This window comes from Scyliorhinus canicula, chromosome 20, assembly GCF_902713615.1.
Source record: "Scyliorhinus canicula chromosome 20, sScyCan1.1, whole genome shotgun sequence".
NCBI classification, from domain to species: Eukaryota; Metazoa; Chordata; class Chondrichthyes; order Carcharhiniformes; family Scyliorhinidae; genus Scyliorhinus; species Scyliorhinus canicula.
Genome location: NC_052165.1, coordinates 21,522,356 through 21,541,428, shown reverse-complemented (window position 1 = coordinate 21,541,428; position 19,073 = coordinate 21,522,356). Strand labels below are relative to the sequence as shown.

General features: G+C 45.0%; 1 protein-coding gene across 4 annotated transcripts in view; it reads right to left on the bottom strand.

The window, feature by feature from the left end:
* Nucleotides 1–19,073, bottom strand: part of lrriq1 (leucine-rich repeats and IQ motif containing 1) — a 281,000-nt gene that overhangs the window by 134,396 nt on the left and 127,531 nt on the right. For all 4 annotated transcript variants that reach the window (XM_038780687.1, XM_038780683.1, XM_038780684.1 and 1 more), the window contains exon 13: nucleotides 2,266–2,339. In XM_038780687.1, coding sequence (XP_038636615.1) covers nucleotides 2,266–2,339 — 74 coding nt within the window. The remainder of the gene's footprint in view (nucleotides 1–2,265; nucleotides 2,340–19,073) is intronic.

The following is a 19,073-nucleotide window of genomic DNA, read 5'->3' as shown; positions in this document are numbered from 1 at the left end:
GTATCCATTCTTGCCAAGTATTAAAAATAAACTTTCGGTAAAGATTATGGAAATATGAACAGGAGTGGCCCATTTAACCTCTCAAGCCTGTTCCATGATTCAGTCAGATCATTGTTGCTTTGTAGCCCAACTTGTTTATCGAACTTTGGTGAATGAAGCATAAATTCTTACCTTTTGTATTCCATTCTCTTAAAGATAAAGAGCAACTTTCCATTAGCTGATATTATTTATCTTGCACCCGTGCATTAGCTTTTGTGCCTTCTATATATGGACCAAAATCTATTTGTCTTCCACAGTCTCTAGTTCCTCACCATTAACAAAATTATCTGATTTGTCTTTTTCACTGGAGCATAATGTCAGGCATCCAGCCCCAAGGAGCCTGATGCAATGCCTTAAAAACTCTCATGATCTCATACGAGTGGTCAAGGTAGGTGAATGTATTCTCAAATGCCATATTCTACCAACTGCACCACTAGCCTCAAACTTTGCTGAATGCATTACACCCCCATCACTCTCCTACCAACAATCTCTCTCATACACAACTCATGCTAACATTCGCAGCTTCATCTCGCCCTGACACACATAGCACTGTTGCAAGCCTCACATCCACATCTCACCACTTGCAAACACTGCCAGCTAATCAACCATGACAGCCACATCACTCAAACACATTGTAAAAGATTGACTGACACCCTGCCTTCTGTTTTGCAGAACAGGAAGAGAAGCAGAGGCAGAATCACCCAACAGGTAAGGTACAGTTGTAGCCATATATTGTCAGTCCATGGAGAAGACCACAGTCGCCATCACTGAAGCAGCCATCACTAAGGTGGAGGTTAGCTGCAGAGCTGAAGCCATTGAATGTAACAATATTTTTATACCTAATTCTCATTACTACGTCCTACTTATCCTTGTTCCATAATCTCTTTTGATTTATAAACTGCAGATGGTGCAAGGCTGTATCACTTGTTTTCCTCCTACCCCCAACAACTGCACTTCCCTTCATCACAACCTAACTTGTGCCTTTCTCCTTTCAGACACCAAGAATTGCAACTTGTCCACGCAATGGTAGAACAGCAACAGGTAGATCAGCAGGAAGACAGTGATAAAGAAGAAACAGTGTCATTTCTCACAAGAGATCCTTGCAAAATCATTGTTGATGAAATCCTGGGGTTGTACTATGCGAGAATATGGGTGCACATCGCCTGTCATAAATTTGATGACTTCATCTATAGTCATTCTCTCTCATACACAACTCATTGCTAACATTCAAGCTTCAGTTACATGGTAGCCTTAGATGCTGTCCATTATGTACGCAATCGCCATCACCTACTGCAAATAACAGAACCAGCACTCACAAGCGACACAGTACTTCAGTCATCTGGCCGATGGCACCAGTGGACATGCAGAAACCTTCAGAGGACAGTGCAGTGAATCCTGCACCAGACAAAATAGATGAAATGTCCCGTGTTGCTAACATTGGGAACACTGGTCACAGAAAGACTATCACCACCAACTGGTGTAATGACACGCTCAGGGTGCCTGCGCAGGCCAAACACAAGATTCCAGGATTTTATTACCATTTAGCCTGGAAGTGACTTTTGAATTTCAGTTTTCTTTCCAACAGAAAAGGGGGGGAGGAGCCACAATAGATTGTGCACCAGTCGCTATAGCTTAATCCGTGCCTCAATATATGTAAATAGTTATGCATTGTCAGTTTGTTTAATTGCATGTTACACAATGGTCTGTACAAAGTTTCCTATTGCACACATTGTTCCATTTCATTCCACCGCGTGTCCCAACTAAATGGGGAAGATGTAGACTGAGTCGTCACATGAGAACTCAAAAAGGGGTCATGTGGTGAGAGCACACGAGTTATCCCAGAAACGTGGGTGACAGATTTTGTATATAGCTGTTGAGCTCAGGAATAAACTACCTTTATTGGAAGTCCTTCATGTCAGGGATTTAAGGAACCATAGCATTCTACATAAAGTAAAACACATGCAAAAATATTTTTAGTTAGTTTGTTAATTTTGAATTTAAAAAGAACTGCAAGTTCAATTCCTGATTTAAACTGAAATTTGATCTTGAATCCTCAAAAAGGTTTCACACTAGCTCAATGAGTGATGGTTAAAGACAGCTACAGAGGACCCTGCCCTCCTGACCAAAGCAAGTACAAGTGCTGACAGGGCTTTCAAGCAAGTAAATAATTAGGTACAAGTGATGAAAAGAAAAATGATTGAGAAAAAAAGCAAGCTATTAACTCACCTGATAAGCGATTGTTGCTCACATTAAGCCTCTCCAATAGCGGGAGGTTAGATATGGTTGTAAGGTGCGTCAGACTAAAAAATAAAGTAATACAGGAACATTATTTTACATACAGAATGAATTCAGTTACTTATCAATGGCTATGAATTCTATAATTCTAAGATACTTTCATTCATGATAATGAATTCTAGGAAATCTATTGCAACTTCTGCAAGTCAGCTTTTACATTTTTAAACATCTATGAGATTGTGCAATAATTAGACAAAAGACAAATGTTTCATGCACTATGAATCTTCTTACAATACAATAGTACACTCCATTTTGAGATAAACTGACTTTGACTTTTGGGAGAGTTAACTAAAGCAAAGCAGACAAAGTTTCTTGCCTTGTCTGATGATACACTGACAACAAATTATATCATAGGAAACAGAAGCTGTCTGACTAGAAATAAAATGTAGTAGCCATTATTACGAACCCTGTAGAAACCAAGAACTGTCAAAAATAGATTTGAATTCCTCATGACCACTTGAAAGGAATCTCACAAGGATTCTAGTTTCAAGGCTTTTATTGCAACAAACAAACCAAAATTAATATCGACTAAACATTACTTAGTCAGCAATTAATATTCTAAATTAGAGAAGTTTCCCTCATTAGTTTCTTAAAACTATCGATGCTCACTTGCCACATTTATATTGACGCTGCAATCTCCACGGAAATATATTTTTACAGGGAACAGTCCAAAGTTACTCCCAGCTTCCAATGGGCTTACGTCTCACTACTTCACAAAGTCAAAAGTTGTTTCCTTCAGTCTTCTGAGAGTTCCGAACTAGTGGCAAGGCTCACTCCAGCAATTCATTCTTCCAGCTTCGCCGGGACGAATCTTCCAGTGCTATTAAATCTCTGCAGTTTCCTTCTCTTCAATTTTCCACAAGCTCCATCAGCATTCTGCCTGGCAGTGAACATGGAAACTGCCGTTTTCTTTCTGCTGATCATAGCAGGTGCTGTCCCTATCTCTATCCTTCCAGGATTCATTCTATCTGTGTCCAAAGTTTTTTAGTCAGATGTCTGAGAGTCTGTAAGTCTACCCATGGCAAAGCCAGCTGCTTTACCCTTTGTTTTCAGGTGTTAATGGCTCTTGTGAGTCCATGGGGCGGGATTCTCTGACCCCCCACCGGTTCAGAGAATGGCCGAGGGGGGGGCGGCGTGAATCCCGCCCCCGCCGAATTCTCGCCACTCCGTCCCGCCGGGACCCCCCCGCCTTGACGGGTACGGGAGAATCCCGCCCATTGTTATTCAAACCATTGAGACTTATCGTCAGGCAGTACTCACAGTAGGTCACATGCAACTCTTCATTACTGCATTTTACTTTAAATTTAAAACATAGCCATCTTAAGAAACCTCAAAATCACATAATTTAACTTAAAAGTATTTGAAAAACTAAAAATTCTGTTCATAACTACCTCGGGTCGTCAATATTTACTAATTGGTAATAATTGATTATAAGTTTGTGAACAAGCACAGGACTGATTAGGAGAAGATGTTCATAGTCACTAGACACATAAAAATCCAAAATATTTCCATTTTAAAATATATTTTTATTGGTTTTCACATTTTATGTTTCACATTTCAGTTCATACTCGTTACACTTGTTGCATACCACCATATCGGTGATGCTGCCAATCGCTAGTCGAGCAGGATTCTCCAGCGGGCAATTAGAGAGGCAAAGGCTAGGGTGTCGGCCCCTATCCTCATAAAGAGTTTTGGATGCTCTGAAACCCCGACAACTGCCACTTTTGGGTATGTCTCCACCCTCACCCCCTCAATCTTGGATATTGCCCCAAAGAAGGTCATCCAGAACCCGATAAGTCTGGGGCAGGCTGAGAACATGTGGATGTGATTAGCCAGGCCTCCCTGGCAACATTCGCATTTGTCCTCCACATCCAGAAAGAAGCTGCTCATTCGGGTTCTGGTTAGGGGTGCTCTGTGCACCCCCTTTAGCTGTGATGTGGAGATGCTGGCGTTGGACTGGGATGGGCACAGTAAGAAGTCTTACAACACCAGGTTAGAGTCCAACAGGTTTGTTGCAAATCATTAGCTTTCGGAGCACAGCTCCTTTCTCCGAAAGCTAGTGATTCGAAACAAACCTGTTCACCTTTAGCTGCGTTTGGCTCAGCCCTGTGGAGTTCTCCCTGTTCAGTGCCTCAAACTGGAGTTCTTCCCCCTACTTCCATGTCTAGTTTTTCCTTCCATTTTTCCCTTGTCTCATCCAGGAGGGAGCGTACCTCCTCCAACCCATACTGGTCTCCACAGTTCCCCCTCCCTAGATCACACACGTTCAGTTCCTCAACTAGCCATTGTCCTGGTATCTAAGCCGTTGTTTCCTTACAGATTACATTTTTGACCTGTATGTATCTTAGTGTGTTTCCTTTTGGTAGTTGGAACCTCTCAATGTGTTCCTCTAAGGTCGCTACTCTATCGTCCATGCACATGTCACTAACCCTCAGTGACCCCTCATCCTGTCTCCTCGTTTTGTGGGAGTAAACCTGTAGTTGTTGCAAATGGGGGCCATATTGGGCATTGCGGTTCGTCCAAAGTGCAGTCTTATCTGATACCACATTCGGAGCTTGGCTACCACCACTAGGCTTCTTGAGTACTTGGTCGGGGATGGGTGGGCAGTTGTGAATAGGGCTCGGCTCAGAGCGACGTCCCTATACAGAAACTCTCCTCCATCCTCACCCATTCCGATTCCGGTTCCTTCACCAATCCCCTCACTCTTTCTGCTGTGGCCGCCCAATGGTAGAACTGGAGGCTTGGGAGTGCCAGGCCTCCTATGTTTCTTCTTCTTTGTAGGATCGTCTTTGGATCCTCGGGTTTTTGTCCACCACTCCCTCCGCTCTTCACCCCTTTCCCGCCCCACACAAACGCCATGATTAGTTTGTCTACCTTATTAAAGAAGGCCTTGGGGATGTAGATCGGGAGAGATCTGAACAGAAACAAGAAACTGGGAAGTACATCATTTTGATTGTCTGCTCTCTCCCTGCCAGCGAGAGTACCCCACTTCTGTAGGTCTCTTTTGACTTTCTCCACCAGATTCAACAGGTTCGTTTGTGGATCCATGTCCAGTCGTGGGTTATTTGGATCCCCAGGTAGTGGAATTTGGTTTGGGCTTATTTGAACAGTAGTCCCTCCAGCTTTGTCCCTCCCACCTGCTGGTCGACTGGGAATAGAACATAGAACATAGAACAGTACAGCACAGAACAGGCCCTTCGGCCCTCGATGTTGTGCCGAGCAATGATCACCCTACTAAAACCCACGTATCCACCCTATACCTGTAACCCAACAACCCCCCCCCCCCCCCCCCCCCCTTAACCTTACTTTTCAGGACACTACGGGCAATTTAGCATGGCCAATCCACCTAACCCGCACATCTTTGGACTGTGGGAGGAAACCGGAGCACCCGGAGGAAACCCACGCACACACAGGGAGGACGTGCAGACTCCGCACAGACAGTGGCCCAGCTGGGAACTGAACCTGGGACCCTGGAGCTGTGAAGCATTTATGCTAACCACCATGCTACCGTGCTGCCCATAAATACTTCACTTTTGTTCAGTTTGAGGTCTTTAAGACCGCTGAAATTCCAGTGACTATTTTGATGGGAGTTTCTGTCCACCCCCATGCCTGTGGACGAACTGATCTGCGTCCGCCGGTGTAGTAAAGTAATATTCCCTGCCCTGGAATGTCACCCAGAGCTTGGTGGGGTACAGCATTCTGAACCATACAATGTTTTTATAAAGGGTCGCTTTGGCTTTGTTAAATTCTGCCCGGCCACGTCTGCTCCAATATCTTGGTATACCCAGATCGAGTGACCCTTCCAATTGCAGGACCTTGTAGGCCTGCCCAGTTTAAGGTTCTTTCCTGGTCTTAGTACTGGTGCAGCTTTGCAATGATGGTCCGCAGCTGTTCCCCAGTCTTGGGCGTTGGCCAGAGTGACCTATGGCCTCTGTCCACTTCTGGAGATTTGGGGAAACATTTCCTTCCCACCAAATTGCCCAGCATCTGCGCCACATATTCCATAGAGTTCCTGCCCTCGGTTCCCTCCGGTCGGCCCACAACATGAAGGTTCTAGCAGCACAACTGATTTTCTTGGTCCTCGACGTTCCCCCTTAGTATCCATTGCATCGCCACTGACCTTGCCATTTCCGTCTCCAATTAGGTGATCTGCTCGCTCTGGTCGGCTGTGGCCTTCTCCAGCTCTCTGATCATCGCTTCCTGCGTCTCCAGCTACCTTTTGGTCTTTTACAACACCGCTGTAAGGTTGTCCAGCACCTCCACTATTCCCACTTTCACCGTTGCCATCATTTCCATTTTGATGGCATCCTTGAGCTCTTGGACTTCCTGCATTAGGAACTCCCTCCATTTGTTCTGCTTACGATCCAGCCATTCTTCCCGCTTGTGTGTGGCCAGGATCACCGCACATGTTTGCCATCGCATCGGTCTTTCTCTTAAGGCTCTTACTGCCTTTGCCGTTTCTTCGGCTCCTCGGATTACTGCTGCTTGGCATGTCTTGGTGGTTTTGGAGGAGGGTGAGGGGTTTTTCTCCTGGATTTAGCAGGCTAATTTGGGTTGGAAGTGCCTAAACTCGACTTTCCAGGAAGAGAACCACCTTTTATGTATCCTGGTCACTGGAAGTCACCCAATGTTTACAGTGTTGACGATCTTGCTCTACTTAACGTGCAGAACCATTTTACCCATTGTGTTCAATGATTTTTATGACAAAACAGAATGCCTTCGTAAGGGTGCGTGGATGTTGAGAGGTTTACAGGTAACATACAGGCTAGTGTGCAAAGAAGTGGTCAGACATTTGACAGACATCAAGAAGACATTATGCCAAATTTGATGTTGACGATTAAATTTAAATGCAGCACCAATATTCAGAGTGGTTGTGTATAAGCCTGTTGTTCTAATCTTAGTTGTTGAATGCAAAATTAGTTCTGTAGGCCAGATCTAAATCATTAGCTGCTCAATGATAATAATAAGAATAATCTTTCTTGTCATAAGTAGGCTTACATTTACACTGCAATGAATTACTGTGAAAAGCTCCGAGTCACCATGTTCCAGCTCCTGTTCGAGTACACCGAGGGAGAATTCGGAATGTCCAATTCACCTAACAGAACGTCTTTCGGGACTTGTGGGAGGAAACCGGAGCACCCAGAGGGAACCCAGGCAAACAAAGGAAGAACGTGCAGACTCCGCACAGACAGTGACCCAAGCTGGGAATCAAACCTGGGACCCTGGCACTGTGAAGCTACAGTGCTAACCACTGTGATACCATGCTGCCAAGAGAGAATTACAAGGTGCAGCTGCCAATATTTAATCTATAATGACTCCAGACATACTTGGCCTACTGAGCGTATCGCAAGGGAAATGTCCATCCCCCACCAAGATGACTCAGTTGGTAATGATGTCACCTCAGCCAGAATGCTGTGGTTTCAAGTCCCACAGCTGGTGGGGCTGGTTTAGCACACTGTGCTAAATAACTGGCTTTTAAAGCAGACCAAGGCAAGCCAACAGCACGGTTCAATTCCCATACCATCCTCCCCGAACAGGCGCCGGAATGTGGCGACGAGGGGCTTTTCACAGTAACTTCATTTGAAGCCTACTTGTGACAATAGGCGATTTTCATTTTCATTTCATTTCACTTCCGCGACTGAGGCACAAAAATCAAAGCTGATATGCCAGTACAATACTGAGGGAATGCTGAACAGTTGAAGGTACCGCCTTTCGGATGAGGTGCTGATAACTTGTCTGCTATCTGAGGAAAGTATAAAAGATCCCATGACAATATTCTGAAAAACAGCAAAGAATGTATTCTGCTCGGCTGGCCTGTACATTGCTCAATCAACATCACTAGAGAAATAGAGGGGGCGATTCTCCGCTCCGCGGGCCAAGTGCCCACACCGTCGTGACCGCCGTCGCATTTCACGACGGCGCAAACAGGGCCCGGGCACAACCTATTCTGGTCCCCACAGGGGGCCAACACGGCGCTGGAGCGGTTCACGCTGCTCCAGCGTCCTTACGCGGCGCCAACCCATGCATGTGCAGTTGGGGCCACGCCATTCTGCGCATGCGCGGGAAACTTCTTACGCACGCCAGCCCCTCACCAACATGGCGCCGGTGTTCTGGGGCCGCGCGTGGAAGGAGGTAGGCCCGGGGGGGGAGGCTGGCCCGCCAATCGGTGGGCCCCGATCGTGGGCCAGACCCCATCGGAGGCCCCCCCGGTGAAGGAACCTCCCCCCCCCCCCGCACAGGCACCCCCACCCCCTCCCCAGCGTTCCCACAGAGTTCCCGCCGGCAGCGACCAGGGGTGGATGGCGCCGGCGGGAACCTGTTGTGTCATAGTGGCTACTAGGCCGATCCGGGCCTGAGAATCGTCGCTCGCCGCTTGCGGCGATTCTCCGAGCAGCCCGGCACGAATCACACGGCGCTTGTTTCGGGGGGGGGGGGTGGGAGAATCGCGTGCGGGAGTCGAGGCGGTGTGGCATGATTCGCGTGGTGCCCCGGCGATTCTCCCACCCGGCGTGGGGGAGGGGGGGAGAATCCCGCCCATTATCTCTGGTCAATATCTACATTGATCTTTGTGGGAACTTGCTGTGGCCAAATTAGGTACTACATTTCCTAATTTACGGCAGGAATTGCCTTTTAAAATATTTAATTAGCTGTAAAGTGCTTTTGCATGTTCAGGTTCTGAAGAGCATTATATCAATGCAAGTATTTTCCGGGAAATTCATGGTAGGCTGGCAGGCCCCAACAAGGTGAGTAATGGGGTGGAGGGGCGGGTTTGTGTGGCTGGTGGAGTGGGGTAGAGGTTGGTGGTGGAAGGTTAAAAGGAGGTATGACCTTTGGTGGGAGAGGTGTGCCTCTGATAAAGGAGGTTCCCCCACCTTATTTGACATCTTAGTTGGAACTAGGTCGTGGGCAGGAAGGCATTAGGCAGGCCACTGCACTTTATGAGAACCCCCACTTTCAGACCCACTGGCGGGGTAGAGTAAAATACAACCCTCTGATGGTCATGTTCAGTACTGACCGAATTGACAGCATGGTGAAGGTGTGCAAATTAACATTTCTTACTTGATATTAACAATGGAGCCAATCTATTTTCCATTGCATTTAGAAATGAAAACCTAAAGATAGAAATTGGCCCCCAGCAAGCAAGCCTGATGGTAAAGTCAAAGATCTCGACTGGAAAATTGTGTTCAAACTGATTCAACCAAGAATCACCCCTTTCTTTCCCCTCATTGTCTCGGTTTTGTTGGCTCTTACCCGACCACTAATTGATAGAACATTGCTGCTGTGAAGAAGCTGAAACTCTATTTCACACTCCACACATGCAAACTTCCTGTTTTGACAAGAGTCCACGAAATGTAAATATAAACATATACAGTAAGTATTTATTTTCTGTGGTGAAACTATTATTTTAAAATAAGGTTGTAAAATTCTAACACAAATGAGAAAATTGGTGTCATTTCTTTTGCATTATTTTTAGGTTGGTTTTACATTCCAAATTAGGCAAGTGTACTCCAGAGGAAATTTTGACCAAAGCGCTATTATGGCCATGTAAAGGCGTACAATTTGTCACCCCCCCCCCCCCCCCCCCCCCCAATTCTCCCACTTCACATTTGACCATAACAGGGTCTTTTAGAGAATTTAGAAACAATGGAAGTTGCCGATTCTGTAAGAATCTGACTATTTATGCTTTGAGGTTGTAAAGAATTATTCAGACAGGTTTTCTGAGGTTAAACACAACCGTGATACATACAGTCGTCCACATACATCTGGGCGCATGTTCAAGCATACACACATGGCAGACAGCAAAGTAAGGTAGGCTTTGGAATTGTTCACAGCCAATGAGAGATAAAACAAAAGAGTATACAGTTATTCCTTGACTGGTCTCAAAGTGATGGTTCAATGCTGCGGCTGTTTTGTTCAATATTCTCCTGGGTATAGTATGGAGCAGGTTTCCACATTTTTTTGAAAAGTTCTCTGTTCTCAGTTACTGTTTTTTAAAGGATGATTACTTTGCAAACCGGGCACATGTCAGAGAGAGTGAGAGAGCGACAAGTGAGAGAGTGAGCGAGAAAGCGAGAGAGCGAGCGAGAGCGAGAGAGAACGAACAAGAACAGCTTATTTTTAAAAAAAGAAATAAATTTAGAGTACCCAATTCATTTTTTCCAATTAAGGGGCAATTTAGCGTGTTCAACCCACCTACCCTGCCCATCTTTGGGTTGTGGGGGCGAAACCCACACAAACTAGAGGAGAATGTGCAAACTCCACACAGACAGTGACCCAGAGCCGGGATCGAACCTGGGACCTCGGTGCTGTGAGGCAGCAGGGCTAACCCGCTGCACCACCGTGCTGCCACAAGAACAGCTTCTATAAGCCTGTGTTCAGTCCAACATTGTCATTTTCTTCTTTCTTTGTAGCAAGGCACTTGAAGTACTTCACTCGTTGTATATTCCAGAGAACTTCTATTAGTTCATGTCTGTTCCAGTTATTGTTTCAGAAAAGGTATCTTGATATTTCATTTCATAAATATTTAGAATGACTCAGGATGGTGTGAATCAACAGGGCATGGAATCTTCCATGCTCCCTGGGGATTGAGTGTCTGGCTTCATCCCACTTGATGGAATGTGAAATTGTTTGTATTTTAGAAGTCTGGCCATTCTCCCAATCTTTACAATGAGTCCCAGTGTTTTAAAATACAGCCAGAAAAAGAAAAATAAGAAATGGTACCTTCAAAAACAAATCCTCATAACAGCTCTCATCAATGGCAAGATCAACCAAGAACTCGATGTAATTTAATATGCGATTTTAGAATAAGTGAGATCCAAGAAAGTCATAGCCAACAATTCAGCATAGAGAAAACTAAAAATTTACAGCCATTTCAAAAATTGAGGCAAGGAAGTTAACTTTTCAAGTTTGTATAAAGCCAATCATGGAATCACGGTATCAAAAGCAAGCAGAATTTAGGCTGTTATACAAACGGATGATTACTGCTATTTCTTTCCACAATCTTAGCCGTTTAAAGCAATAATCAGCATTGCTCTGCTTTACAGCGTTAAAATTGGGGAAAATATCATTCATCAAAGTTATTTAGCAATAAGAAAATCTAACGATCCAGTGTTCCACAGTTTCATTTTTTGAAGTTCCAGGTGAAAGACTGCTGACTGACAAGTGTAAAAGGCTCAGCTTTTAGAATTAAGTTTAAGGAATGCCATCTTTATTAGGCCAGACAGTTTCTAAGAATACTCTTTAGTGCAATTTGTTAAAATTGTGAGGAATATAAGATTATCATGTTTAGGACAATATTTTTTGGTAATAATAATAAGTTTTATTGTTGTAGGCTTACGGTAACAGTGTAATGAAGTTACTGTGTAAGCTTATTAAAAATGGCTCTTTGTAAATTTATTCTTTCATGGAATGTGGGCATGGCTGGTAAAGTAGCATTTGTTGCCCATCCCCAGAGGGGAGTTAACAGTCAGGTATATTACCATATATCTGCCAGATCAGATATGAATGGCAGATTTCCGTCTTTAAAGTCAGAATGGCTTTCACAACAATCAAGTATAGTGGCCACCATCACCATTACTGAGACTAGCTTTCAGTTCCAGGTTATTTTATGAATTGAATTTAATATCCACCAGCTTCTTTGGTGGGTTTTGAACCCATGCCCCCAGAACATTAGCTTAGGCTTCTGGATCACTAGTATTACCACTGCACCACTATCTTCCCTGGGACTATAGCTTCAAATGCCGGGTAAATGAAAGGGGCCATGTGAACTGTTCTGGAGTCTGTCTGACAGTGAGCCTGGGTGGGTTAAGTTGTTAGGGATCAAAGGAAGGCTCAGATTATTTTTTTTTGTAAGGGCAATGAAGAGTCCACTCTGAGCAGGTCGAAACAAAAACTTACTTTATTTTTCAATTACTATTCTATGCAGTTCCAGTAGTTCCCACTGTGTCTTCTCTAGTCAGTGACTTACTGGCCAACTCTATTTATACATCCAGAGATTGTTAATGGTCCCCCACTCCCTTACTGGGGGAGCTCGAATTCTGCAAGATCCACGGGGTAGCTAACCGTGCGGGTTATAACAGCCTTCCCACTGAAAGTCCGAAGAATCCTCCAACATCTGCGGTGGGGGGGCTGGACTCTCTTTACTTCAGTTGGACGTCATGCACCCGAGGTGCCAGATCAGACGGTGTTAACCTGAAAGGCGAACGACTCTTCCACTTGGAACAGTGCGGTGGCTGTTCCAGGGGTTGGAGTTGTACTAGATGTTCCGTGTCAGATATTTCCAATGCTTGAGTTTCCATCTTCGAATCAGTGTCCACTATCACAGACATCTTGGCCTTCTGACCCTCTTGGGGACACATCATGGGTAGCTGTGCCATCAGAGGTGGCTGGATGAGAACTTTCCGCCCACGAGAACAATTCCAAAGAAGCGGTCGCCTGGACCGAAGGTGTTCAACGTGCTTTGACATAATACGACTTTGGGCTTGCACCTGGTCAGAAATTAACCCTGTATGGTGGAGAATAATACCTGAGATCCACTGGGCGGCATCTGCAAGTTCTGAACAAACACCGAGTCACCTGGTACAAAGTGCCTTTGCTGCTTCTGGTTGTGGTGCACTTTCACACCTATGTCTGGAAAAATCATGCTAAGGTAGGTACAAAGTTTTCAGTCCATCTGTAGTTCTGTGGAGGCTACCCGAGTCACTGCATGCGGAGTGGTCTTGTAGCAAAACAAGAAACGAGTCAGCCTAGTGTCCATTGATCCTGAAGACTGTTTCTTGAGGCCCCGGTCAAATGATGGTACTGCAGGCTCTGTTAAACCATTAGAAGCCGGGTGGATATGCTGCACCCTATTTGCCTTAAAAAACCCAGAGAACTCTTTTCTTTTTAAATTTAAAGTGTCCAATTAACTTTTTCCAATTAAGGGGCAATTTAGCGTGGCCAATCCACCTACCCTGCACATCTTTGGGTTGTGGGGGTGAAACCCACGCAAACATGGGGAGAATGTGCAAACTCCACATGGACAGTGACCCAGAGCCGGGATCGAACCTGGGACCTCGGCGCCGTGAGGCAGCAGTGCTAACCACTGTGCCACCGTGCTGCCCCAGAGAACTCTTGACATATGCAAGGAGTGCCATTATATCAGGGAAGCCATGCGTGCAAAACAATAAACACAACTTCTAAATAGTTGCCTGGGATGTGGTTCCTGCTATCTTGTGCACTTTGAGCCACTTCAAATAGGCGTCAATCAACAAGAGGAACATGGACCCACAAAACAACCTGGCAAATTCGGCATTCAACCGCGCCCACGACTGACCTGGCCATTCTCAATGATACAGGGGCATGGCCGGCAAGAGCTTCTGATACTCTTGCCCAACGGAGCATTGTTGGGTCATCAGCTCAATATCTGGGTTGAGGCCCGGCCACTATAGGTAACTGCGTGCCATCATTTTCATCCTGGGTGACCATTGTGGACATCCTTTAAGATCAACCATGCCTTTTTTCTGGGGCTACATGTGGGCAGCATGGCAGCACAGTGGTTAGCACTGTTGCTTCACAGCTCGAGGGTCCCAGGTTCGATTCCTGGCTTGGGTCACTGTCTGTGTGGAGTCTGCATACTCTCCCCGTGTCTGCATGGGTTTCCTCCGGGTGCTCCGGTTTCCTCCAACAGTCCAAAGATGTGCAGGTTAGGTGGATTGGCCATGATAACTGCCCATTGTGTCCAAAAAGATTAGGTGGGGTTACTGGGTTATGGGGATAGGATGGAGGCATGGGCTTAAGTGGGGTGCTCTTTCCAAGAGCCGATGCAGACTCGATGGACCAAATGACTCCTTCTGCACTGGAAATTCTATGATTCTATGACTACATGTGTACCCCACAGCAGAATTACCATTCTTTACACTGAACTCAGACAGTTTGGAGAAAAATGCCCTGAACTCGCCAGGGAGCTGTCGATGCTATCCACCATGTAAGACCACGTGCCGAACCTTTGGTAGGATCAGGTCCGTCTTGGTTCACTCATGGATCCGCAATGCCGTGTCAGGTAAAGTATCCATGAAGTTCAGAGTCGCGAATACCTTGATCATCCTGGGGGTCGATAAGGGGCCAGTCGACAAAGGCAACCAGCTCAGTGCATCAGCATTCGCAATTTGCGTCTACAGCCTATGTGCAAAAGAATATTCGTAGGCAGCTAGTAACAAAGCCCAGTGGGAGGCCACATTGTTAATGCCGCAAACCAAGCAGTAACGTAGCATTTCAGATAGGGTGCCGCCATATTTCTACAATTCTGTAATTGTACGTTATCTCGACAAAAACTTGGTGACGGGCTCTTCTGGGGTACTCTTGGCGGTATTAAAACGATAGCATTGTACTATAATAGACTGGATCGGATTAAAACGTTACCCCACTAAAGCCACAAACGCATTGAACATTTTAGTGTCTGGGGTCGCTCAAAATGTTAACTCCCTTCTCTTTCCATAGATGCTGTCAAACCTGTTAAGATTGTCCAGTATTTTCTGTTTTTATTGAGTTAGAATAAAGTTTGTTGATATACTTTTCAGAGAAAGTAATTATACTCAGATAAATTATAATTTTAATTTTTCTAAATTATATAATTAGGACAAAATGTAATGATCAGAAAAATAGCAAGGATCTCACTATTAGGGAGTACAGCTGGAGCAGATAGTACACTAATGCTAATATCCTCTCCCTCAAAGATTGGTAAAACTCAAGTTCAGCACAAGAGGCATGATGCTCACATATTGCTGCATCGTTAAAAATGGAAGAAACCTGCCCCATGTTTTCAACAAATGTAAAAGTAACCTCTGCCCAGAATATATTACAACATACAGTGCAGAAGGAAGCCATTCGGCCCATCGAATCTGCACCAACCCACTTAAGCCCTCACTTCCACTCTATCGCCATAACCCAATAATCCCTCCTAACCTTTTTGGACACTATGGGCAATTTAGCATGGCCAATCCACTTAACCTGCACGTCTTTGGACTGTGGGAGGAAACTGCAGCACGTGGAAGAAACCCATGCAGATACGGGGAGAACGTGCAGACTGTGCAGACTCCGCACAGACAGTGACCCAGCGGGGAATCGAACCTGGGACCCTGGTGCTGTGAAGCCATACTGCTATCCACTTGTGCTATCATGCTGCCCAAATCTTTGAGGGAGAGGATATTGAAGTTTCTCTTATTCCCATCCCATACACTTTAAAAATGGTCAGACATATAAAACAAATTCAAGAATCAGGAACGATTTTGGGGATTGAAATGAAAATCAAAGCACGCAGCTGTGCTGGTATTGTGCTAAGTACTCTATTGCTTAAAGCTAAAAATCCTCCTGTTATGGTAACATGCTGCCGTGAAATTACATTTTCATCGTAAAGCAAATTGATCTGTAGTTGACTCCATGCTGCAAAATTCTCACCGATACAATTAATTGAAAATTACAAATACAATGACTGGAACTTCACTGAATTTCGTTCTAATTTTTTAAAAAGATAAATGCCATAATAGTTAGAATTAAACTAAACAATGAAAGCTCCAAATCACTGCTACCTGGATATATTCAGAGTAATTAATATTTTTAGATTTTTGACTCTAAAGGATCCTGATTTAAATAGCAAAGATACTAATATTTTGTGAAATTCCTGAAATCTAAGCTGAGAAATCCAAGCATATATCAAAAAGCTTTTTCCCCCCCAAAAAAGGCAGATGTAAAAGTATTTTCCTTTTTTTTAAAGGGTATAAATACAGGTATTTGATGCCTATTTGTTAAAACTTGGTTCTCACTTTCTTTCCATCACCCACACCGTGCTCAAATTATTACGCTCTACTTGGTCTGGAGGTGGGTGGATTCCTTTGATGTATAGGGTACTATAACTGACAAAAGGGAGAATGACATTGAACACTCAAGACCACACTCAAATATAAAGATAAATCACAAATTTAAAAATAACAAGTTATCAAGAAAACTGTTAAAGCAGAACTGCAGCTTAAAATAATCACATTTTAAATGGGAATACACTTTTACTCGTGACATAAACATGTTTTCTATTATGACGCCAGTTTGTAAGGCTGTGAAGATTGGAATTGGTTCGGATTCCATTATTTTTGATACTTGATCATAGAATCCCTGCTGTGCAGAAGGAGGCCATTCAGCCCATCGAGTCTGCACTGACCCTCTGAAAGAGCACCCTAACCAGGTTCCCACCTTATCCCTGAAACCCCGTAACCACACATATTCCTGGACACGAAGGGACAATTTAGAATGGCCAATCCACCTAACCTGCACACCTCTGGACTGCGGGAGGAAACAGGAGCACCCGGTGGAAACACACGCACACACGGTGGAAAGTGCAAACTCCACACAGACAGGCGCCCAAGACCGGAATTGAAGCCAGGTCCCTGGCGCTGTCAGCCAATATAATATACAGAACCAAATGAATGTGCCAATTTACTGATCATAGATTGGTTTTCCTTCAAATAAGAGTTTGCATTCATCTGGGATTAGAGCATATTTCAAAAATGGTTAATTTATCTCAAAAATAAAAATTGTCACAGACAGACGCAAAAAAATAATTTTAGGATCTACTACAGTGTAACATTGTAAAATAAAAGTTAATTTTCACACTTACTTATTAAACATTTCCTGGGATGGGGTTTTGTAAAAGTCCCGTCAAAAACACCGTTAATATTGCATGTTTAGGGGCTGTTTAGCTCACAGGGCTAATCGCTGGCTTTGAAAGCAGACCAAGGCAAGCCAGCAGCACTGTTCGATTCCCGTAACAGCCTCCCCGAACAGGCGCCGGAATGTGGCGACTAGGGGCTTTTCACAGTAACTTCATTTGAAGCCTATTCGTGACAATAAGCGATTTTCATTTCATTTCATTTCATGTAGTCAGCTAGCTGTGCTACAGTTTTTCATGAAGTTTCAACCAGCAAATAACTTGGATTGTCATTTCCACTGGTTTAAATATATGACTTTCATTACATATCAACCGAAAAATGAAAAAATTTCCAGTAATTGCCTGGTGTAACTACAACAGAAATGGACTGCCCAGAATTATGATTCGACACTTATTTAAAAAAAACTAATGTTTATAGGTACTATACATATTTTATGAAATATGTGCTGCCCACAAATATGTTGGATAAACTCAGGTCTGTGGAAAGGGAAACAGAGTTAATGTTCTGGTTCGGAGGATCCTTCGATAGAACTCCAGATGCAATGATATCCTGGCAGATACAGCAGCATTAAACGCTTCCATTAGTTAAACAGAAATGTAGCTATTTATAAATGGAAACGTAGAAATTTTTGTAATTCCTCTGATGCTGTGGTGTGGTGTTTTTGTAAGGGCAACGAAAAGTTCAGACCAAGTAGGTCAAAACAAAAACATACAAAAACTGGCTCATGCGGGACATGGGGAGCGGTCCAACTGCAAAACCGTGTTTACTGTCAATTTGCAGTCGCTGCATAAATGGACCATTTTTCCCGGATTCATCACTGGTACCACCATCGCTGCCCAATCAGCAAACCTAATGGGCCTCATGATAGCCAAGGACTCAAACTGACTGAGCTCTGTCTCCATCTTTTCCAGCAAGGCATAAGGAACCGGGCGCGTCCGGATGTACTGTGACGGGGCTTCCGGGTAGACCTGTATAAGGGCTATGGTCCCTTTTATCTTCCCCAATCCGGTTTGGAACACTTTGGGGTATTTTTCTAACACCTCTCCCAAACCACCCGAACCCATTCGGAGGACGTGCTGCCAGTGCAGCTGCAGATGGCGCAGCGTCACAACCCAACAGGTTGGGCCCGTGCCCAATATCACAATGGGCGGGGGGGGGGGGGGGGGGGGGGGGGGGCGCACCGACTTTGCACACAAACCACCGGGGTGATAGTAGTACCTGCGATATCTCACAGTATACCCCTGTAGGTGGCCAACCTGGCCTGGATGTCCATCAAATCCAAGGTCTGAATCCCCAGTTTAATGTTCTCTGTCCAACCACAGACACCGCTGCACCAGTGTCGAATTTCAAATTGAGCAAGTGTCCATTTACCCGCACTGCAACTAATGGGGCCACTCGGGGTCTGCCACTCAATTCAACTGCATGAAGTCGTCCTCCTCGTCTGGCTCAGCTAGATTCAAAGGCCAGGCCCTGTGCTGGCATCTGCCTCCACCGGGGCCTCTGGACTGCTGGTTCACTCGCTGCCTGCATTCACACCAGAATAATGCTACCACACCCCCCCCCCCCCCCCCCCCCCCGACATAAACCTGGCTCCCCATCTACAGACTCCGCAAAAGTCTCCTGTATGGAAGGCTCTTCCTTCGGCCACCGGGTCTTGCCTTAACGCCGTTTGGTCCAAACTAGGAAGGCGGTTCGTGAAGGCGCCCCTTGACAGGAGCACGCTTTTGGGCATTCACCTCTATCCCCTGCATCTCCTTTCCCGGGAAAGCGGAATTTGGATGGCCTGTTGCAAGGTCAGCGAAGCTCGGCTGGCAGTTTCCTCTGGGAGGCCGCATTGTTAATGCTGCAGGCCAAGTGGTCACGCAGAATTTCAGATAGGGCGGCGCCATAGTCACAGAGTTCTGCAATTTTATGAAATATCGACAAAAACTCAGTGACTCACCTGGGGTCCTTTTGGTGGTATTAACATTACAGACAGGGCCAGGTTAAATGTTGCCCTACTTAAGCCACAAGCTTATCAAAAGTTTTAGTGTCTGGGGGCCG